Source organism: Dreissena polymorpha, chromosome 9 (genome assembly GCF_020536995.1).
Source record: "Dreissena polymorpha isolate Duluth1 chromosome 9, UMN_Dpol_1.0, whole genome shotgun sequence".
In the NCBI taxonomy this organism is placed as follows: domain Eukaryota; kingdom Metazoa; phylum Mollusca; class Bivalvia; order Myida; family Dreissenidae; genus Dreissena; species Dreissena polymorpha.
This window is the reverse complement of record NC_068363.1, coordinates 52,709,402-52,734,433: the sequence shown is the minus strand read 5'-3', so window position 1 is coordinate 52,734,433 and position 25,032 is coordinate 52,709,402. Positions and strand designations below refer to the sequence as shown.

Below are 25,032 nucleotides of genomic sequence, written 5' to 3'. Positions count from 1 at the left end.
AGGTCAAATAATCTTGTAACTAATATGAATGAGTATCCAATTACCACATTGAGGAAATTTCGATGGCGTAATTCGTTATGTGACGAGTTCGTACTGACGTTTAGTGGCTTATTGCAGAGTCAGTATACCACTACACTTGATACAATAGATTCGAATGTTAAATCTGCAGTAGATCTGATTACATCTATATATCAGAATGCCGGTAAATGCTGGTTAATTTTCGGTATTTTTCATCACAACCACCTTGGTGGGATGACTATTTAAAGTCGGTAAAATACAGCGCTCTTCGTAAATTTCGTAGCTCCAATTTAGAGTCGGATCCCAGAGTGTTTAAAGATAAAAGGAATAATTTTAAGAATCATTGTAGGTCAAAGGTACATGAATAGCAAAGGTTAAACCGCTAAGAACTAGTTAATTGTAGTAATATTCCTACAATTTTTTGGAAAATTGCAAAGAAAACTAAATCGGCAAAATCAATTGATTCTAGTTTCTCAAAAATAAAATGGTTACAATATTTCAGTGGCAATTTATTCGATGAGAACTCTATTGCTGTTGATTACACTGTTGGAAATGACCATGCTTATTCTGATGATACGGCAAATTCACTTAATGATCCTTTCACATGCCAAGAAAGTGAATGGTCAATATCCAAATTAATAAATGGTAAAAGTTGTGGTCTGGATAGAATTCCGTCGGAATTTTACAAGTGTACACTAACAGATATTTCTCCAATAATGTTGTTGTTGTTAAATAAAATACTAGACACTGGTAACTTTCCCGAGTCCTGGGGTCAAATAATCATTACACCGATTCATAAGTCAGCTCCAAGTAATAACCCTGGTAACTATCGTGGTATATCTATTACGAATACTCTATATAAACTATTTTCTGAAGTGATTAATAAGAGATTGTATGACTTGGCAGAGGACAATGATAAGATTGATAAATCTCAGGCAGGTTTTCGTAGAGGATATTCGGCAGTTGATAATGTCTTTTGTTTGCAAGCGATGGTCCAAAAATATCTCTCAAAACGGGGTGGTCGATTCTATTGTTTGTACTATGACTTCCGTTAAGCCTTTGATAAAGTTTACCATGTCAAACTATTTTCATCATTAGAAAAGAAAGGAGCATTTGGAAAATTCCTAAGAGTTCTTACATCTATGTATTCTTGCTTGACTTCTTGTGTTAAAGTCTCAAATAATGATGTTACATATTCGTTTCCCTTCAATGTTGGAACCAGGCAAGGCGATAAATCGAGTTCGACTATTTTGCTCTATTTATAGATGAGCTGTCACTTTTACGGCTTAAATGTGAATCTGGTATGTTCATACCTAATGATATCCCAGACACTTTGTGTCTAATGTTTGCAGACGATGTCGCCAATTGTGCTGAGACCGCCCATAAGTTACAAATAAATTAACATTGATGATCAGTTTTGTATTGAGACTGGTATGAAAAATAATCTGGATAAGACTGAAATGATTGTTTTTCGCAATGGTGGTCCCCTCCGAAGATATGAAACTTTTTTTTTATTCAATATAAAACATACAATGCAAATATGTGCATAAGCAAGAACAAAAGTGGTATAATACAACAGTAATAATGTCAAACACATATTATACATGATATTCTAGGATATACTGTTTTTGTTGTTTTTTTGCTTACCTGTGGTGTATGCTGTCATTTTTAAATGTAATAATCAATCCTATAGATGATTTGCGTAGAGTTAGGTAGAAGACAACTGGACTGGGTTATGGAAGTTTATGCGTTTCCATTTTTGTTCAAAAATATGAAGTTTATCGTTGTTAAGGGCTATTTCTTTTTCAAATTGGATCTTTAATTTTAAATAGTTTATAAAACAGTTGAAAGTAGGTATTTGTTTCTTGTATTTGAAGCTAAATATAAAATATTTCATGAGTATGATAATGTGGTTCACAGTGTTATTAATTTCTGGTATTTTAAAAGTATTCACACCGAAACTGATATTTAAGAGAGACAGTTTTAATTTTAATTGTTGTTTCTCTAGAAATGTTGTTAACTGGTTCCATAGAATTTGAATATGTTTGCACTCCCAGAAAAGGTGTTCTATTGTTTCAATGTGTTCGCTGCATATATCACATAAATTTGTGTTGGATAGGTTGCACTTAAAAAGGTATTTATTTGTAGCTATGATTCTATGGACATATTTATATTGAAAATTTCTCAGTGTGCTATCTATAGTTGTTTTATATGGCATGATAAATATTTGTTTCCAATTAAATTCTTGTTCTCGAATAAGGCTTTGCCATTTATTTTGAATCTTGGAGTTTTCTGCAGGGTGTTTAATTTGTAGTTTGTAAAACATTTTGTTTGTTTTGTTTTGTTTTGCAAGTATGTTTTCCGTGAATGATGTTTGAGTACATGGTGTGTTATTTGTATTAATTGTAGATTTAATATGTATGGGTATGCTTTTAATTAATGTGTAATACATTAGGAAATTGCCTGAAGGTATTCCGTATATATAACATATATTCTCAAAAGAATAAAAGTCTTTTATTCTGTAATCGTACAATTGGTCGACATATTTAATGTTTTGTTCAAACCAATGTTTATAGAAAAAAGTCTTATTGTTTGAAGTTATGTCTTTATTGTTCCATAAAATAGTTTTACTGGTGATTGGGGTTTCTAGATTATGAGTAACATTAGTCCATGCCGATAAAACATTTGATAGAAACATGTTTTCGTTTGCAATTTCATGCAAAATGTTGTTGCTGATGTTACATTCAAAAAGTAAGGAGTCACCATATTTTTTTAGAATTTCCTGGTAGAATAATTTCCATTAACTTGTATTGGTATTATCTAGATATCTTTTAACCCAGCTGCTTTTGATTGCATTCAAGAATGAGTCGATGTCCGTTAATTGGATTCCTCCATTTTCTACAGATTGAATTAATTGAGTTCGCTTAATTTTATCAGGTTTACCGTCCCATATGAAGTTAAATATTTCTGATTGTATATCTTTAATAACATTTGGTGGGTTTGGGAGAACTGTTAGTGTATAAATTAATATAGGGAATGCAAACGTTTTCAACACCGTGTTTTGATATGAAACTTGGTTCTTCCGTGGACAACAACTATTCCTGTATACAAGTACACGGGGTTATTGTTGACTCCAAAGTTAAGCTGGAGCTCAGCCCACGATAAACTAGCTTCCCAAGAACAAAATGCACTATTTGCAATAAGATTTAATCAGAAACCATTTGGCTTTTTTCCTGCAAAGGATTTATTTAAAATAGTTGATACTATGGTAAAGCCAATTTTATGTTACGGTTCCCAGATATGGGGTTATGAGTACAGCCCAACTATTGAATCTGTCCATAATATGTTTTGTAAAAAATTCTTACATGTTCATAAAAATACCAATACTTGCATGGTTTTGGGAGAATGTGGAAGACTCTCATTATTTATCACTTATTGTACCAACTGTATCAGGTACTGGTGTAAACTGTTAACTATGACATCTGATAGATACCCTAGGAAATGTTATATTATGCTTAAATCAATAGATGATCTGGAAGAATTTGTTGGGCAACCAAAGTAAAATCTATACTTTTTACATACGGTTTTGGATATGTGTTGATATCACACGAAATTGGTGATTGTGATATGTTTATCAAACTTTTCAGAAATAGATTGATTGACTGCTTAACTCAAAACTGGCATGACACCGTAAATAACTCAAGTCGATGTCACCATTAAAATCGTTTTAAACCACTACTTAATATTGAGCGATATTTGATAATAGAAATGCCAGTCAGACACAAAAGAGCCTATGCTAAGTTTAGATGTTCAAATCATAAACTACAAGTTGAAACTGACAAACATCTGAATATTACTTTCCAAAATCGTGTGTGTAATGTTTGTTCACAAATTAGTAATACTATGACATATGTGAATTGTGAATATCATGCATTTTTCCATCGTGCTTAGTATACACGTATTAGAAATCAGTTTCTGTTCAACTGGTATAACTCTGGTACTGAACTGAATAACTTCTATGACTTATTGTCAACGAATGATTTTGAAACTATGAGAAAATCAGCAGTGTATGTTTTCTATATTATGAATTCTATAAAAGACTAGATACGTGTATTAACATTTACATCTGAACAATATAACTATGACACAACTCTGCAATTTCTGTATATAACATGATATGTATTTTCGGCCGGAGACCTCTGTTTCTTTAATAAACTGTTGACTTGACTTGACTATACGCAGTACACATTTTAAAGATATTGTAAAACCCTTCCTAAACATACGAAGAATCTTAACAGTCTGCATGAAATCTTGGTGGGACGCAACGTGAACACGATAACCACGATACGCTCGTTTTACAAACTTAATGAGAACTCGACATGACAGCAAACGTCAGCACTTTGCAAAATAATCAATAACTGTTCTGTGTTCTCTACAAGGTAAGGAAAGCGTCCATGTTAATGCCAGGTCTAAACCACGTAAGGTTTCAGCATGCTCAAAACCTCTCCATGTCTGCCAAGAATCGCACCAGGATCGAGACAGTTTTCGCCACGTCCTATCAAGACGTGGAGGTCGTCATAAGGTGCAATGGCTCTATCAAGAATGGTGAAGAGATGAACTTAGCAGAAAGGTGGACAATGTCATTAAAGGCCTCCTCATAGGCGAAAGTCTCCCGACGTCATCTTGCGTGTTCTGGCGAATAAGACTTCAGCAAAATTCGTTCTCATTAGTATATGAACGTTGCACATCGATGGTGGTGTTTGTATGGATGTGTTTGTGAGCTTTTGCGTCCGTTGCGATAAGTTCTGTTCGTCGGAAAATTTTAAACATGTTAAAGAATTGTTGGCGAATAAAAGTTTCGTCTATCGTTCGTTAAAATTCGTTTCAATACGTTGGCCGATCGGAAAGTCTTCGCATACATAGAGTTCGTCAACTGGCGTTAGAGGTCGCAGCTCTCAGCTAATTTGCATATAATGATTACTGGATTTGCATATCAAGCGAAAGAGGACGATTCGAAAACAAATCTTTGCGATAGCTTGCGAAATTTTGCGAACTATAGCGAGGATTTGCGTATTGTATCGAATGGAATCCGACGCATTTAAGCGATCTATAACGATAAGTTAACGTTCAGAAAACGAATGGTATACGCTCGTATACGAATCAATCCGAACTACGATAGGCGAATGTATGCGAATCCATCCGAATAATAGCGCTCCTGATTGTTTTAGTAGTTTGTGCAGACATATGTCTATATTTCTTATATATAACGTTGAATGTATCATTATTTCTTCGTCAAAAGGAAGATATACAACGCCTAAAACTGCAGTATTATGCTGCTATGGCCAATCAAGAAGTAGTCAAGCATCAACTTAACATATACCGCTTTCTCAGAGGCCGACTAACGTGGAGAAGAGTAGCCAGAGCACGTAATATTTGGAGAAGACCATGGCTGCATTTCGGGAGACGCCGCCAATTTGGCATCTATGATCAGCTCGTGGTTAAGCTCAGAAGTGAAGATCCTGGAACATTCAAGAAATTCTTCCGCATGCCTACTGAAATGTACGATACAAATTTGGGAAGGTTCGTCATCGCCTCGTGAAGCAACACACTCGGTACAGGGAGTTAGGGCTAAAGTTAGCTGTCACACTACGTAACCTGGTTTCTGGTGTCAAATACTCAGACATGCAGTATTCCTGGCGGGTCGCTGAGAATACCCTCTCTGTAGTGGTCAGAGACATGTGTCATGCTATATGTAAAGAATATGTTGATGAGATTATTACAGCCCCCTCCACACCTGAAGAATGGAGACAACTGGCTGATGGTTTCCTCAAGAATTGGAACTTTCCAAATTGCGTTGCTGCTATTGATGGCACGCACATAGCTATCAGAAAGCCTGCCAGCTCTGGTTCCTTATATAATTATTATAAGGGATTCTTCAGCAGCATCTTACTGCCAATTGTCGACTCGGACTACAAGTTCGTATGGTGTGATCTGGGTTGTGAGTATTAGTCGACATAAATTTAACTGCATTATTTTGTAATTACATAAATTATATACATTCAGCGCTATTTTCAATGTACAGTTGTATACTGACAATTTCTTATCCTTTTGTATTTTCATGATACGGTTCAAGTGGAGAAGCCAAGATTTATGATGAATCAGAATTCCTTTAGATGGTGCAGGATAGTTCCATTGGATTTCCAGACCCACAGCCCTTTCCAAATGACACCGTTGACATGCCCTATTTCTTGGTTGGAGATGACGCGTTCTGCCTTAGCGAGAACATGCAGAAACCCTATGGACATAGAGTCCTGACAAGAGACGAAAACATCCTGAACTACCGGTTATCCAGGTCTAGGAGAGTATCAGAAAATGCATTTGGGATTTTGGCCAACAAATTCCAGGTACAGTAAAGTTCCGCTATTAAGACCGGGCAAAATAGTGGTCTCAATAGCGAAGTGTTCTTAATATCGGACCATTTTCTTTCATAAATTAACTATTTGGGACTTGAATATTGTTAAAAAGCGCATAATGTTTTAATCTTCGAAGTGACTTAAGAGCGGAACTTTACTGCAATACCCTTTTTTTAAAAACACAATTTCATTTATAAAAGAAATGTTCACGTTAACTTTTAATACATAACAATACTGGTCATCTGTAATTTCAGATACTTCTTACAAAGATGAACTACAGCCCATCCACAGTAATGCTGATTATAAAGACATGCTTCATTCTCCACAACTTGATGAGGATGAGGTACCCCTACATGCAGAATGCGCTGGTTGAACATGATGATACAAGAGGCGATCTTGTTCTTGCGGAATGGAGAAGAAGTCGCAACTTGGAGGATACCAGGAATGTCAATACCAGGGGCCACAACACAGCAATAAAAAAAGGCAAGATTGTGAGAAACACTCTGAAGCAGTGGGTCAACTCTCCAGCGGGATGTGTGCCATAGCAAGACAGGATGGTGCCACATTAGAGATTGAAATAAAGTGTAACATATTAGTGGAATAAATTAATAAAGAGTATTGTTGTTTTTATATTGGCCTTATAAAGGGAAGTAATAGTAAAAGTAAGACACGAAATTTACGCAAAATCTTTCATGAAAAATACTTCATGCATAATCAACATGCATAGTCGAGTCACAAAAAAGCTTATCTATATCAAAACGCCCGGATGCAGAAACACTGTTTCGGAAAAATTCGGCGGTATGCGCTAGTATGAGCAAGGTTGCGCTTACATTAATATCTTCACGCTCTTAATAGCTCCTAATCGGTAACCGAAAGAACGAATATTATTTGCGCGACCTACCGCTTTCTAGCGAATTGCAGTAACTGTTCGTCAAACTTCATAAATCATTCGCACCAAAAATTTCCTATACGTTCACCTTTCGTTAAAATATAACACAATGCAGCAAATGTTCAAACAATTTCAGTAAAAATTCGCAAGAATTCATAAATTTACCCTTTTCGCCAGGCTTCGTCATATGGATTCGTCTATGTGTGAGGAGGCTTTAATGTGTAAAATTATAATGTATATAACAGTTGAAACCAGTTATATTGTCAATGTTATTACGGCATAAAATATAAATAGATTACAAATGTTACTCAAAATCAAAGACTAGTTCGTCAAAATATAACAATTGTCACCTCTTTAACCGAAAATGCATAGTCCGTACCACACGTGAGATCACTGAGCGTCACCGAAACCTGTTTGTTGTTGACGCTTGATTTGTGATCGAAACCAGTTTTAGTACCGGTATTCCATAATTGAAATTAAGGAAACATTGGAAAATACTATAGCAGCATCTTTTGGTCAGATTGATAGCAATTTTAATCTCAAGTAATATTATTCAACATTTTGAATAATTATCGGTTTTTGCCGTTTATTATTCTATGACAATCCAGGCAATTTTCGTTAGATTGTTTGTTAAGTTTGTTAACAGTATGGTATTATAACCATATTGTTGGAAAACACCATAAGGACGACGTGTTAAATTGTGGAAGAAATGTCCTGAGACGGCGGTTGTGGCAAAAAGTAGTTCGTAACCCTCCATAGGTTACATTTAACCACATAATAACAACAACAACAACAACAACCTTCATAAAGACAGTAATCAATCAGTTTCATTTACGCAAATGAACACTACGGTATGTCTATCCTTTTCGTCAGTTTTATTATTATTGTTATACACGTAAAACTTACAAACAACAATCCAATATACCGTATGATTTTACGTGTAAATCGTGTTCGTCCCGAGTCTTGAATTTTCATTTCAACTTCGATTCGTTGTTAAATGTTCTCGATATATTTTTTAACCCAGACAACAGGAAGGCAAGACACACTGAAAAAAACGTTTAATTTGCACTTCATTGTATTGTGGTACCTGGTAATTATTTTGATTGTTATTTACATAACTAAACCAGTCTAAACAGGATGGTCATTTTGTGCCACTACCATTAAATGCCACTGCAAAAGTTGCCCAATAGGAGGTTTTGGGGATTCCGATAATGACGTCACGTTTGCGCATGCTCAAATTTTGGCCGTCAAAACTGCGGCCATTCTGCTAGTGTTTGCATGTGATGAACCGCATCGTGATAAGGTTACAATCATATTCGCGACCCATTCGAAAAATAAAAAATACTCAGAACTTGAAATTATTTCAGATTAAAGTGTATCCAATGAACGAACACAAATAAGGACGAAAACAAACAACAAACTGATTGAATTTATGTAATCAACATATAGAAACTGTGTTGAACCTATTTGTCTGAAAAAACTTGCCGTGTTACAGATTAACTAAATCCTCTTGATAAATGTAAATGCTTTTATTTAATTGTTCACACCAGTGTTGACACTCTTTGTTTTAGCATTTTAACCCAGTGTTTAATTGCCCCTTTGTTTATCACAAACCGATTATCTCAATATGATCGGATACTGTCCAGACAATTACTATGAAAACAGTGTGAAATAAACCCAGGGACCTATACTTGTATGACTCTGTATGGGGTCTCTGCATAAACCACATGTGTCTGGTCATTAAACACAATTTATGATACCTCCGTGCCATCTCTTGGCATATTAAGTCAAAAACTTAACAGTTGCTTTAATAAAATATTTGAAAATATAAATTTGTCCGAAATGTATTAACAGCTAGGAACTATTAAGTATATATATATATATATATATATATATATATATATATATATATATATATATATATATATATATATATATATATATATATATATATATATATATATATATATTAACCAGTTTAAACATGACAATAAAGTGTTTAATACCTATACATTTAAAATATTTTACAAATTTACTGCTACACAATTAACGTATTTAACGGGTACCTTCTAATGTAAACTCTGCTAAAATGTAAAAATGTAAACTCTGCTAAGATTGTGCGTTACTGCAGTGTTCGAAACATCATCATGAAAACAAGCAATCGCGTTTGGACATTATACGGATATAAAATACTTGCGTAAAATACATGTGTATTGTCTAGATACAACTTCTGACCAAGTTTGGTGAAGATCGGATGAAAACTACTTCAATAGGACAGGACACCATGCTAAATCCTTGAAATGCACTGAGTGACCCCCTGACCTAGTTTTTGACACGTCATGACCCATATTCGAATTTGACATAGATATTGTCTAGATTCAACTTCTGACCAAGTTTGGTGAAGATCGGATGAAAACTACTTCAATTAGAGAGCGGACACCATGCTTAATCCTTGAAATGCACTTAGTGACCCCATGACCTAGTTTTTGATCCAGCATGACCCATTTTCGAACTTGACCTAGATATTGTCTAGATACAACTTCTGACCAAGTTTGGTGAAGATCCGATGAAAACTACTTGAATTAGAGAGCGGACACCATGCTAAATCCTTGAAATGCATTAAGTGACCCCATGACCTAGTTTTTGACCCGGCATGACCCATATTCGAACTTGACCTAGATTTTGTCTAAATGCAACTTCTGGCCAAGTTTGGTGAAGATGGGATGAAAACAATTTGAATTAGAGAGCGGACACTGCTGTGGACGCAGCCGCTTGCCGCCGCCCGCCCGCAACCTGCCAAGGGTGAAACTATAATACGTCCTATTTTGAAAAACGGGCGAATAAAAAAGGCATAAAACATAATGACCTTTACCATGCAACAAGCAATAGTGGTGATAAAGATCTATTCAACTTTGGTAAAAAATCTACTATATAGGTACAAACACAGCTGACTCATTTTATGAAGCATATTAGAGTCTATATAGTAAACAGTAAAATTAGCCACATCATGCAGAACTGGGTTTTATGTCATATGCAATAACACCGACTGTTTAGGACCTACGCAATACAGTATAAAGTAGTGCCATGCTTTTGGTCTCCTAAGGGGATAGGTTGTCTTCTTACCAAATTGCGCCCAACCTGCAGTCTGCTCTGGAGGTACACTGGCAGCATATGTCATAAGACCCATTTTTGCATAACACATCTCAAATAAACGTCATTTAATACCTTTTTCTTTGTTGCGGATGCGGTGGAAGTAAGTGACAGCGAGTGATCAGTGGGCACCTCCAGCAGAGAGTCTGCAGAGTCTGAGTGGTATTCCTGGGTAAAACCCATCCCCCGAGGGTTTATGACAGGGGCAGGAAGGATCTGTGGTACAGCAGAGAACGATGGAATGTCCACACTGGAGATTGTGTAGCCCTTGTTCTGGTACACGCAAGGGTTGTCTGTGCAGAGATAATATTAATAAGAAATCAATGACGATGATCTTTAAACTTGATGATCAAAAACTACAAGTGCCTAGTATCATGAACATACTTAAGTCATTAGTATTACACAAATACCACGTTTCAATGAAATCTGCCCAAATTATTCAAAAATGTGGCTGAGGACACAAAAGAGTGCTTATTTTTAATTCAAAAAGGACAAAACCCTATTATTTGCTAATGAATTGCACGGCATTTAATGTGCATCATCCTCTTATCCATATAATTGCTCAGACCAAGTTTCAATTATATCAGTCAAAGCAGTTTCAAAATATGGCTCCTGCCACAAAAGTGTTCCAGACAGATCAAAGAACCGACAACGCCAAAACAATATACCTCCATCTATGGAAAGAAATAATTATGTCGAGCATATCAGGGCTCCCTCTGGCTCAAAATTTTCTGTAGCCAAATTTACCTTTTTATGGCAGAGTATGCCCTGTATACAACTATATGTTGTGATCACTGAAGCAAAACACAATATTGTAAGGAACTTGCCAATAGTTGAGATTGACTGGGAAGTGCTGTGGGTGGTCTTCTTTTTCTTCTTCCGTAGCCGTTTCACCTCTGTCTTCTCATTGTCTGTAACCTGAATATGGATTCTGATGTCATAATGTGCAAAGTATCCATCAGTATTTCTTGGTGAAAAATGGGGGAAAAACACATTTAAAAAAATGCACCATATTTTTTTATAATATAATAAATCAAGAACATGAAGCATACGTTAATTATTCACAAATGTAAATAAGCGTTCTCTTTAAAAACAGGACTCAATTATGTGCATAAAATCTTGTACCAAATTTACCTGTGCAGTCCACACATGCTAATCAGGGACAACACATTCCAGTTTTCTTGTATGTTTTGTTTAAAAGAAATCGCTTCTTACCAACAATCTTGTTTAAGCAGAAAGAGTCATTGCTGATTAGCCTTTGCTGACTGCGCAGGTTTATCTGGGACAACACTTTACGCCCAGGCTTATCTGGGACAACACTTTGCTGACTGCACAGGCTTATCTGGGACAACACTTTGCTGACTGCACAGGTTTATCTGGGACAACACTTTGCTGACTGCACAGGCTCATCTGGAACAACTCTTTGCTGACTGCACAGGCTTATCTGGGACAACACGCAAATACATAAAGCCCATTTTTCCAGAGCCGGTCTTGTTTAATTTAAAGCCTTGTAATTCTGGTACAAGCATTTATTAGTGTACCAGTTTTGAGTTGATGTTGTTGTTCTCCGAACGTATGGGGATGGCCGAGGGGGGCGGGGTCTCCCCCTTGGACAGGTGCTCCCTCTCTGCATCCTGTAGGATTGTCTGAAAGTCATGTGAGGACAGCGTCGTATGGCCTGCGCTCTTGTTCGAGTTGCTGATGGGTTCACTTTGTTCTGATCATTGCATCAAATGTAAGAGTGTATTTAGAGCCAAGTTATGTGCTTAATTTACAATACATGGGTTGGTATTGTTAATTTAGGTGAAATGAATAATTGTTATATTGCAGTTTGTGACAAAAATAAATAAAAGTAATATTAGGAGGAAAAAAATGTTTTAAAGTGTATGCTTACATCACCTTTAATAATGACAAACAAAAAACATGCTCTTGTTTTTCCTTCAGTACTGAAAATCGAATTTTTTGCTAGAATATATGACCCTTTCTTACCACAAAGGGTTCAAAGTAGAAAATTTTCTGCTAGAATATGAGGTCATTTGTACCTTAGGGCCAGGGTCAACAGGGTAAAATTTCTTTTTTCTTGAATTTATTGCAAGAAAATTTGGTCATTTTTTTACCACAGGTCGGTCAACACGTAGTGTATTGCTAAAATGTGAATAAACAAGAAGTTTATCATGGAGTGAATGTTGTTGAAAAAACATTAATATAAATTGTGTTGCAACAAGATCAAAATGTTAGTTATTACTTAATTTCTGTAAACATCGAAACAACAATTTTTGTCACAGGAACAAATTGAATTACACATGCATATTGCCCATTTGGCCTATTATTCACATACAGAGTTTCATCAACCAATTGTACCTTCTTTTTGAATCATCACAAGATCCAGATAAGGATGATCTGGCAGATAACTTGTAAACCTAAAATACTCTACTATTTCAATGGAAAGGAATTAGCAACTAACTAATATGAGAAAACTGGCTTAAGTGCATTTGCATAAAGTGTTGTCCCAGATAAGCCAGTGTTGTCTTCCCAGGGATGACACTTTACGCCTTAACACAATTTTTGCTAAGAAGAAATTTGTTTCAAACGTAGAATACAATAAAAGAGGAAAGTGTCGTCCTTGGTTAGCCTGTGTGGACTGCACTGGCTAATATGGTACGACATTTTACTCACAGGCATTAAGCCCGGTTTTCCAAGAACGAGGCTCAATTAAAAGCCCTTATGATTGTTGGTTTAATACCTTCTTTTTTAAACCTCTACTGGTATTGCTGTCTACTTCTTAACGGCTTTCTTTGTCCCTCTGGGCAACGATGTAGTCGTACGTGCTCAAATTGTGGTTAACTGAAGGGAAAAGATCAATTTTAAGCCTCGCTCTGGGAAAAATGCGTTTATGCGAGTGGTTGAAGTGTCATCCCAGATAAGCCTGATCAGTCCGCACAGGCTTATCAAGGATGAAACTTTCTGTTTTTATGGAATATGTGATTAAAAGGAAGTCTCTTCTCAGAAAAAATCAAGTCTTGGCAGTAAGTGTCGTCCCTAATTAGCCTCTGTGGACTGCACGCGCTAATCTAGGAGTACACTTTACGCATATGCATTAAGTCCTTTTTACACAGAGCGCTGCTCATATAAAGACCATATCTGAGTCATGGTTCTGATAAGGATAATGTTGACATCACACTTCAAATTAACGACTTCATGGAATGTATGTAACATTGACGCCTGCGTGCTTCAAGAAAGACACACGAGTCGTTCTATAATGTTCTATAAAAAATCAACTGTTAGCACTAGTGCAAAACTGTGTTAAAAAGTAAATCAAACATATCTTATTGAATTTGAACATATATATTGTGTGTTTTTATTAATCTCTAAAGATTGAAGAAAAGCCAAATCAGCAAATTTATGAAACAGCCCGTGTACATCTAGAAATTATGTATATATTAATATGTACGCGATAATAAAAAAAACAAAAACACTAAGATAGATGTGAAAACCAAAGAGATGCGTGACAAGAGCCACTGCTACAAGGCCGAGTATGAAGTAGGCCGCCAGAATGGCCAGCCACGCCTCGTGTGGAACACTCCGGTGGAGGATTTGAAAGTCTGCATCCTTGTAGTGTAACGTGGAGTTCAGATCTACAAGCATACAAAAGAGATAGCTTGTGCCTTGCAATCTACACGGGTATATGAGCCTTGTAGTGTAACGTGGAGTTCAGATCTACAAGCATACACACAAGATAGCTTGTGCCTTGCAATCTACACGGGTATATGAGCTTCCTTCTTGGACATTTTTGTTGTTTGTTTCGTATTTCAAATGCTATATAATCTTATCATTTTTATATCAATTTTAAATAAGGATTACTCATATACAAACGGGTATTCTCTGTTAATGTCCATAGTGTTGCTATTATGACCAATTGTGTACATTGATCTTTTTTTGAAAATCAGTCATTGTGTAAATCCTGAAAGAACAATTATATTACTCAGCAATTGAAACAATCAGTTTTGTCAGCAATTTGTAATTCATGACAATCCTATTTTAATGTAAACAGAGACTGATGCAATTCATGATGTATATTGTATGAAAATTACAAATGTACATGTTATAATGTACAGACACATTAAAGATATCGATATGTTACTGCAACTAATTGTTATTAGCTTTTAAACTATGATTCAGTGGAAATATTGCAGCAAACTTTCAAAACAACTAAAAGAAATTAAACATTAAATCAATATACAAAATTGACAATAATTATTTTTCTATACAAATCAGAAACAAATCTTGTCAAAAACTACAAAATACAAATCATACAATAACAAGAGATTGCCAAGCAATATGGTCCCCTACCGGTGAAACTCCACCATTGTCAGATTATTTTTATTTTTTTATTTGTTGCCATAGCAACCATAATTATTGATGTAGGAGCAAAATAAAATAACGTGCATAATCTCCATATTACCATCTATCCATGTTGTAAGTTTTATGAAAAAATATAAAGAACTTTTTAAAGTTATCGCAAGATCCAGAAAAGTTTGACGGACAGACTCACAGACGAACAGTGCGCAAACCATAAGTCCCCTCCGGTTTCACTGATAGGGGACAATAACTCTAATTATATAAGTAAAGGTTGTTAATTTCACCTCGATATGGCTGCAAAATGTCTCTATTGGTCTGATCTGTGAAGTAAGTAATGAACTCTGTGAGATGAATGCCCGTGACCACGCCTAGGGCCACAGCAGCCGTAACCAGAGTTGCTATAAACCATCTGAAAAACAGGTCACACTTCTAGTTAGCAAAAAATGTCATGTGAGCCTTGTCATGTGAAAATGGGCCTTATGCAATGTGTGACCAGCTAAGCTCCAGACCAGCCTGTGCAATTGCGCTTTCAAATCAGGAGCTACACTGTCCTATGTAAAGTCATGCAAGGTTTTCACTTTGACCTTGTTGACCTGAATATCGATAGGCATCTTTGTAACGTTCAAAGTAACTTTCTATAAATATACAGTGCAAGTTGTAAAAACAGTTTATTTAAGGATACAGTTGACACTATATGAGCCTTCCTCCTAGAAAACAGGGTACAATGCATGCGCGTAAAAAGTTGGCGCATATAAGTTGGTGGACCCTTCACAGGCTAATCTGGGACAACACTTTACACTTTCGTGTTTTTTTTAAAAGAATTTCCAGTTTAGGTAGAAAGTTTTTATCCCACTTTAACAGCGAAATCGGTTGATTAAAGCCCCGTTTATGAAATTTCATCTATAATCAACGGCAAGGCTATAATCAATGGCACGTAATGACGTCATCAACTGCCGAACCGGGACTACTTTTTTCCAGGCACCTCGTCACCTGTATTTGCCAAGTGCATCAATAATCTCAAAAGTTTGTCAATCTTAATGACCTTAAAACAAAGAAAAGTAGCAAAAAAACGTGGGTTTTTTTGTCATTAATTTTTACTAAAACCTCTAGTATTAGGTAAATTTAACACTATGCAAATAGGTTCTGTTGTTGTTGCTCCCCTTTGAAGAAGTCAGTTCGAGTTGCTCCCCTTTGACCGTAGAAAACAATCGTCTGGACCAAGAAATCCTGTGTTAATTTACAAGCTGTACTCGGATATGCGTCCATCTGACTTTTCTTCAAAGCATCTTTTCAACCTGGCAATACGCACAAATGACACTGCATCCCAGTGGTTCGTGCGTCAACAATTGGGTGTCAACAAGCTAGGTCAGATGCTGAAGGCCATGGCAAAAAACGCCGGCTTTCTCAAGCACAAGAGAATAACGAACCACTCAGTTCGCAAATTCCTGGTCCAAAAACTTCGTAATGCAAACATTCCACCCACTGAAACCATGGCCATAACAGGGCACAAAAATGTCCAGTCCATAACCAATTATTCCAACATATCTGTTGAACAGCAGCAAAAGTGTTCAATCTTTCACAGTCCAGTAAATGTAACAATCCAACAGATTCCTCTTGTTCACCTTCATGCACCGAAACTATGGCCGAAATGCAGCCTAGATAACCACTGTCTACCGCCGAACAAGTTGATCTTGATGTTCGCCCCACCCAGTCACTTCACCAGCAAATGTCTTTCTCAAGTTCGAACAACTTTGCCTCATAATTCTTTGGTGCCACTTTCGCCAAGGCTCGTGCTTTTTGTTTTCTAAGCCTCGCATGATAAACCTGATCTATAATCAACACTAACCTAGTATTCTCTATTTATCCCACTTTTACAGCGATTTCGGTTGATTAAATTGATTAAATATCATCTATAATCAACGGCAGGAAATGACGTCAATATTTCGACGAAATGACGTCATAAATCCAGTGAAATTATCCAGTCAAACTAATTTTGTTTAAATAAAAAGGTTTACAAAATAAAAAGTGGGATAAATAGAATAATAGATAAGGGTTGATTATAGATGAGGTTTATCATGCTCGGCACGAAAACGAAAAAGCACTCGCCAAAGCTCGTGCTGTTTGTTTTCTAAGCCTCGCATGATAAACCTGATCTATAATCAACACTAAGCTATTATTCTCTATGTGCCTGATAAGCCTATGAAAACAAACAAGTATTAAGCCCTGTTTACCCAGAGCGAGGCTAATTATTATGTAGGTAAATTCCCATCTGAATTTTTCATCGCACAGCCAAGGTTCAACTTTACTGATTTGTTTTTCAATAAAAACACTTAATCTCTCAATTGGTACTTCACTGAAGTGTAAAACATTTATATTTGTCACTAACATTCATATTATGTTACGACTGCAACGATATCGATTAAACAACACCTTTGTTCAGTTGACTAGTTTTAATGACATCATTACAATATATTTTGGCTCCCAATAAACATCACACAAATGAAATCGAATGTATATGTATAAAGTATTCACTAACAGATCTATATAACATGTTATGCAAGTAAGAAAGTGGGATATAATGGCCGCAGCGTTAACCAGAAACAGCCGTTGGTAACCACGAGCCCCGAAAAAGATTGGATGATACACTCGTTAAAGTTGGCTGCAAGAAAATTATGCCTACCGGGGGTGGAAGAGCACACGTTGAATTACCGATGTGAAGTAACGACGCTATAGTAGCAACACTGCCTACTCAAATAAAAGTGCTCTTGATCATCAAGCAACCGGGCCAGGAAAAAACATTTACTTGATTGGGCTAGACCTAGCTCTACCAGTCGCTTGACCTCTTAATATCAATGATCGCTCCACTTGTGATCACAATTTACTTGATCGCTACACTTGCGATCACACTTTACTTGATCGCTACACTTGCGATCACACTTTACTTGATCGCTACACTTACACCTGCGATCACACTTTTACTTATCACACTTTTACTTGATCGCTAAACTTGCGATCATACCACTTTTTATATCAATGATCACTTGACCATTACACACTTTTTAACTCGGACATTTAATACCAATGGTCACTTGACCATTACACACTTTACCAATGGTCACTTGACGATTACACACTTTAACTCGGACATTTAATACCTATGGTCACTTGAACATTACACACTTTTAAACTCAGACATTTAATACCACGGACATTTAATACCAATGGTCACTTGACCATTACACACTTTTTAACTCGGACACAACTCTGACATTTAATACTACGGACATTTAATACCAATGGTCACTTGACCAGTACACACTTTTTATCTCGGACATTTAATACCAATAAGCTTTTTAACTTGCTTACACAGCGAAGTCACACTTTTTTACAACGCGGCCGTGTAAGCACCATAATCGCTCAAATAGCGATTAGACACTGTTTAACTCGGACCTTTAATACCAAGAATCGTTCAACCAGCGATTAGACACATACAAGGTTTTTCTCGTACGGTATAACTTCTATCTTGTAAACTTAAATGTTCACGCATATAAACGAATATTTATGTGTTTTTTTATACTTTTTGATTTAAGATACCGGTATATATAATAAATGTTATTTTATACAATTGTAGATAATGTTTCCGTTTCATAAGGTTAAGAAAACGAATTCTTCGTTGTGTCCGCAATACCAAGGTAATAGTTTGTTTTTGTTTTTTAATTATTATTATTTAAAAAAAAACAGAGCAATGAAAAATACATGAAATTCGTTTTCGATGACACAAGTGAAATCTACAATAAGACAATGTGGACAATATCTAAGAGCATGCGCTGTACCAAGATGTCGTCCAGGTTTAATAATAAACTGGTTGGTGGAGCAGCTGTACTTTGCAAGCGCTTTCTTTAGGAGAATGGTAATTTTTAAGAGAAAGATATTTTCTTGTACAAGCAATGATTATAATTTGACAAAATGACGAGTCGAATAAACACCCATGCGATTGTTGCTTGTGACAAAAATAATCTTTGAACAGGTGTAAAAAATGCGTCAACATTACCTATATCCTGATAAACCACACATGACCAAAACCATAATTAAATAACACATTTTAACAGAAGTAGCCCAATTTGCCCTTTCGATTGCAGCCTGGCGTTTCAACAAAGTATAACAGTTTTTGGGAAATCTAAGCAATGACATGTGAATTAGTTGACACCCGAGTGAAAACAGACCCACACTTATCAACATTCAAACATAAACAGCCGAAAATGTAATCTCGCTAGAAACAGAGCGAATTTAATCTTTAACCCAACAAACTCTCTCTCAGATCCAGCATCCACGCCCAAGGTATAATTAATCGCAGTATGCTACAAGTGTGTAACATACTTGAAAAAGTATTCTACTCAAAATTATAATGTACCAACCTCCCCAAGAGAAATTAAAATTTTAAATTACTCTTGAAAGTCAAATATCCAGAAAAGCTTTGGTAACGTGGATAGCATTAATAGATTGCTTCAGCTTGCATTGCCAACTTAGCTTTAGCCTAGAACCAACTTAATTTAGGAGTAAATAGACATGGTAAATCCATGTATGTATACACCGACGTAACGTTTACACGATTTTCCCAAGAAACAAACTTACATATGACCGCAAGGAAAATGTCATGGAAAATTGACACTCAATGGTATTAGCGCAAAAATGTTAACCACATTTCAAGGTCTTGCCTAACAGTTTGCGTTATATAAATGCGGTGAAAGGCATTTGTTATGCCGCAGGTAAAACGGACGGCCGGTTGGAATCTCCCTGCAAACAAAGTAATGGACCCTACAAGCGATTGCCACTGTGTAATAAATTAATTTTCTGTTTGTTCACGATGCAAGTAATGGTTTACTTTAACTGCACAATTTTTAATTAGGGAAGGAGTACAAAGAAGGAAAATAACATAACCTGTCATAACACATTATATACTTCTCTTTTCGTAAAAAATCATATATAGAATTTGTGTAGTAAACCTGCGAGTTTAACTTGTATTGAAAATAGGAAATTCTATGTGACAAATATTACCCGAATTAATGCCGAATTTCTTTGAAAGGAAATTATGACATTGATAAAATCAAGGTAACAATTTTAACAACACGTAAGACAAAATCGTTTACGAAAATACGTGTTCGCTAATTTTCCACAAAAAATTGTCGATATTATCTCCGATAGAGGCTTTGTGTAGGACAAATATGTTTCTAACAAATGCCAGATACACGAAACGTCGTGGTTCGGCAAGGGAATGATAACAGACTGGGATCACACTGAAAACAAGCTATTAATAAGGTACACAATTGAGTAATGGATTACCGTGAATTTTAGAAACAGTTGATGTTAGGAGAAAAAAAAATGTCTGAAGAGTAAAATAAATGTGCACAAACAACCCCAATTGATTAATTACTTTGGTAGACCATGATATATGGCCAAAAACAATGTTAAATATTATGAAATATGAAATACGTTATACTGTAATAGTAGAAAATAGACTTGCCACAGTACTTTAATTAGAATAGCTTATTGTCACAACCTTATAACATGTTTTTGTGAGCTTAACTAAGATTATTTGTTTAAAATACAGTGTCCATTTTTAACGGAAATGATCAAATATTTATTTGAAAAATAAATAGAATATACTAAGCGCGTTCACAAAACCAGCCGTCGCAATGAGTTGCTACAGCGAGACTGGCGCGTGCGCCAAGTCATTGTTTGTTTAACACCGTAATTCATGTGACTGACCCGTATTCAGGGATCGCACCAAATTATATCTTATTGGATGAATCAAGACATAATGTAGTAACAGATTCCCCACTAACACCGCACCCCGCTTCGTTGTTTGTATTGAAGGAACACTTTATGAAACATCTACCCCAAAATCAAGAAATAACACTACCTGGATAAGGAATCGGGTAAAGTCCTCCATTGATTCCCCGTTCCGTTTTCTGCCTCGAGAAATGTCCGCAGATTGCTCGAGATATAATTGTAAACGTTTGTTGTTAACGATCATAACACCAGCACAGGCAGTTAACAAAATGCGGAATGACGTCATATCACGTGGTACGGGAATTGCGTAATTCTATAGTACTAACGATCTCGACCGAGGCAATCCGTACATAACGAAACAGACAAAGTAGTCCATAGTCGTATCTATAGAAACCAGTAAACAACAATCGTTTCCGCGAAAATAAATGTTATTAATTTATATTCAGAAATTAATAAGTCTTATGATTACAAGTAAAATTTAGTGTTAAAGATTTTATCAAGATTGATTATTGCCCAAGTCTATGCATAATGGACAAAAATCAATTGTATGTTTACAGTCATATGCAAACAGAAAGATATCAACATTATCAGTCCTTGAGAACAAAGGAGGAATACTTGTACAAAACATTATTAGGAACGTAATAATGTGTGGAAAAGACAATAGGTTCTTTTCACCTAAGTAAAGTAAACTGCACTTACTCAACCGGCTTGAACTTTGAAAACAGGAAATTTTCTACTGCATGTTACAAAGACACATGTTACTTTATGTGTAGGTTACATGTTCTGGTTGCAGTAATTACATCACTTTAGGGCAGTCACAATCTAACAATAATATCATGAAATGCAATTTGTTGGTGTTTTTGTTCTTTTTTTGTGTGTCTATTGTTGATAATTAATGTCATGTGTATGAATATAAACCATACTGGCTTTCATTTTCCAAAATTCTCAAGTGTGGGTAGTTTTTGAAGAATGCCAGAACAAATTTTCAATTGTAGATCAATTAACAAAATTGCTGGCATTAATTTCATTAGAGCTTACTACTGGAATTCTTTAGTGCGAAAATGTCACCCAGTACCATTATTAGCAAATACTTGGACTAGCAAGCACTGTTCGACATTTGTACATCACTTTTGGGTATATACTTATAATTTTTATTATGGAATAAAATAAATGAAAATCCAGTTAAGGCAGAAAATGTTGTCCCAGATTAGTCTGTGTGGATTGCCCAGGCTAATGTGGGATGACACTTAACGCACATGCCTCCAATCCAGTTTTCACAATGCGGCTCAATGCCTAAAATATATTCACAAATTGTTATTTCCATACAAAAACAGCTGAAAACGTGTAAGATGTGAAGAAAATCTGCACACATAGTTATAATGAAAGTTTACAAAAGCTTTTCTTAAATTATGAATAATAATCATTCCTGTGTTGAACATTCAAAACTAGAAATGGCGCGGCAGAGGCCGACGCGTATCCCCACGCCGCATATTTGACCCAGGGGCACCCCAGGGTTGTTAATGGGGCCATGCATAGTTGAGATTGACCGTATTGTCATTAGAGAAGTTCAGTATCGATAAGAATTTAATCAGTGTAGAAATGAAGAAGTTATAGTAAATGGCAATTTTATGTGGGTGTGGAGTATTTGGGCGGGGCGCCCCAGAGTTGGTAACGGGGCCATGCATAGTTGAGATGGACTGTATTATCATAAGAGAAGTTCAGTATCAATGAGAAGTGAATCTTTATAGAAATGAAGAAATTATAGTAAAAGGCAATTTTGGGTGGGTGTGGTCTATGTGGGTGGAGCGCCCCAGGGTTGGTTATTTGGCCATGCATAGTTGAGATTGACCGTATTGTCATAAGAGATGTTCAGTATCAATTTGAAGTAAATCGGTGTAGAAATGAAGAAGTTAATGAAAAATAACATAACAAATGAATGAAAACCTCTGACCCGGTCCCACCCCAACCCCCATAACTTTTGATCCAGGGGTCAGCTCAAAATTCCAAATAGTGCAGGGTCGCACATATGCTCATAGCTACCATGTGTGTAAGTTTCAAGGTTCTAGTGCTTATAGTGTAGAAGGAGATAGTGGACAGGACGGACGGACAGACGGAAAGACAGACAGCGGAGATAACCACAATATCCCCACGCTTTTCAAAAAGCGTGGGGATTACAAAAAATTTATTGAACTCTGAAATAAGAATGACCTTTGATACATGTAGTAGATTATGTTACAATCTTATTATCACACTATTGTGTTTACAAATAGGATAGGTCAATGACAAAGCAAACAGAGGTATTTCAACTCTGCAAATAATCATGTACCATAAGCATGCTTAAATCTTTTCAAAACCACTTCATATGTGAATCAATAATACTAATTACAAGAAGAGGAGCTAAAAACATTCTTGTTTTTACGATCTTTGAACTTAAAAATGGAATCACATTGTCAACTGATGGATTTTGCCCCTGTGCCTTAACAAATGTGTGGGGTGAAAAGTCTGACTCTTACACCTTTCATAAATGGTAAGGGGCATGAGGAAATAAAGCATAAGAAAACCAAATCTAACATCATTATATTGTTTTGCATTTACAATATGATATTGAAAATTAATAAATTTATACCAGAGATGCAGGTTGAATCACTCTACATTTAGACAGTTTGTTTTCATCTTGTTCCCTTCAAGCAAAAATTTTAATTACAAAAGTGGAATTGCAGTTTTGTAGATAAGCATGGTCACATGTTTATATTCTACTTTTTTATAAAACATTAAAGAAACTTTGCCATATATGCTAAATGTATGATAGTTTGCTAACTTGATTTGATCAAAATAAATGGGAACATATATACAACAAGAGGGCCAAGATGGCCCTAGTTCGCTCACCTGAGAGGAGTCGGTTCATTCAATCTTTACCAAATGTCAAACTTGACCTAGATATTGTCCAGACAAACATCCTGGTCAAGTTTCATCATTATTTCATCTGCGAGTCATGATAAATGTACCTATGAAGTTTCATGATCCTAGGCGTAAGCATTCTTGAGTTTCATCCGGAAACCATTTTTCTAAGTTGAGTCACCGTGACCTTGACAGCCATTGTGTGAATACGTTTTTGGCACTGTGACCTTGACCTTTGACCTAGTGGCCTGATAATCAATAGAAAACATCTGCGAGTCATGATCAATATACCTATGAAGCTTCATGAACCTAGGCATAAGCGTTCTTGAGTTATCATCCAAAAAACAATTTTACTATTTCAGGTCACCGTGACCTTGACCTTTGACCTAGTGACCTGAAAATCAATATGGGTTATCTGCGAGTCATGATCATTGCACATATGAAGTTTCATGATCCTAGGCATAAGCGTTCTTGAGTTATCATCCAGAATTCATTTTACTATTTCAGGTCGCCGTGACCTTGACCTTTGATCTAGTGACCTGAAAATCTAAAGGGATCATCTGCAAGTCATGATTATTGCACCTATGAAGTTTCATGATCCTAGGCCTAAGCGTTCTTGAGTTATTATCCAGAAACCATTTTACTATTTTAGGTCACCGTGACTTTGACCTTTGACCTAGTGACCTGAACGTCAATAGGGGTCATCTTCGAGTCATGATCAATGTACCTATGAAGTTTCAGGATCATAGGCATAAGCGTTCTTGAGTATTCATCTGGAAACCATTTTACTATTTCGGGTCACCGTGACATTGACCTTTGACCTAGTGACCTGAAAATCAATAGGGGTCATCTACAAGTCATGATCAATGTACCTATGAAGTTTCATGATCCTAGGCCTAAGCGTTCTTGAGTTATCATACGAAAACCATTTTACTATTTTGGGTCATCATGACCTTGACCTTTGACCTAGTGATCTGGAAATCGATAGGGTTAATCTACGAGTTATGATCAATGTACCTATGAAGTTTAATGATCCTAGGCATTAAAGTTCTTGAGTTATTATCCGGAAACCATTTTACTGCTTTGGGTCACCGTGACCTTGACCTTTGACCTAGTGACCTGAAAATCAATAGGGTTCGCCTGCGAGTCATGATCAATGTATCTATGAAGTTTCATGGTCCTAGGCATAAGTGTTCTTGAGTTATCATCCGGAAACCATTTTACTATTTCGGATCATCGTGACCTTGACCTTTGACCTAGTGACCTAAAAATCAATAGGGGTCATCTGCGAGTCATGATCAATGTATCTATGAGGTTTCATTGTCCTAGGCATAATTGTTCTTGAGTTATCATCCGGAAACCATTTTACTATTCCGGGTCATCGTGACCTTGACCTTTGACCTAGTGACCTAAAAATCAATATGAGTCATCTGCGAGTCATGATCAATTTACCAATGAAGTTTCATTGTCCTTGGCATAAGCGCTCTTGACTTATCCGGAAACCATCTGGTGGAC

The 25,032-nt window shown here is 36.1% G+C and overlaps 1 protein-coding gene across 3 annotated transcripts in view; it reads right to left on the bottom strand.

The window, feature by feature from the left end:
• The window catches only part of LOC127843800 (protein DEK-like), a 45,854-nt gene extending 30,113 nt beyond the window's left edge, over positions 1-15,741 (bottom strand). The window contains exons 1-7 of one of the 3 annotated variants that reach the window (XM_052373614.1): positions 15,114-15,741; positions 13,965-14,105; positions 13,214-13,314; positions 12,513-12,615; positions 12,012-12,187; positions 11,298-11,388; positions 10,546-10,763 (exon numbers count right to left, since the gene is read on the bottom strand). In XM_052373614.1, the coding sequence (XP_052229574.1) occupies positions 10,546-10,653 (108 nt within the window). In that variant the 5' untranslated portion in view covers positions 10,654-10,763; positions 11,298-11,388; positions 12,012-12,187; ... (2 more) ...; positions 13,965-14,105; positions 15,114-15,741. Of the gene's footprint in view, positions 1-10,545; positions 10,764-11,297; positions 11,389-12,011; positions 12,188-12,512; positions 12,616-13,213; positions 13,894-13,964; positions 14,106-15,113 lie in introns of those variants that run through there. The other 2 variants (XM_052373615.1, XM_052373613.1) reach the window with 2 other exon arrangements.
• Between the last annotated feature and the right edge of the window lie 9,291 nt (positions 15,742-25,032).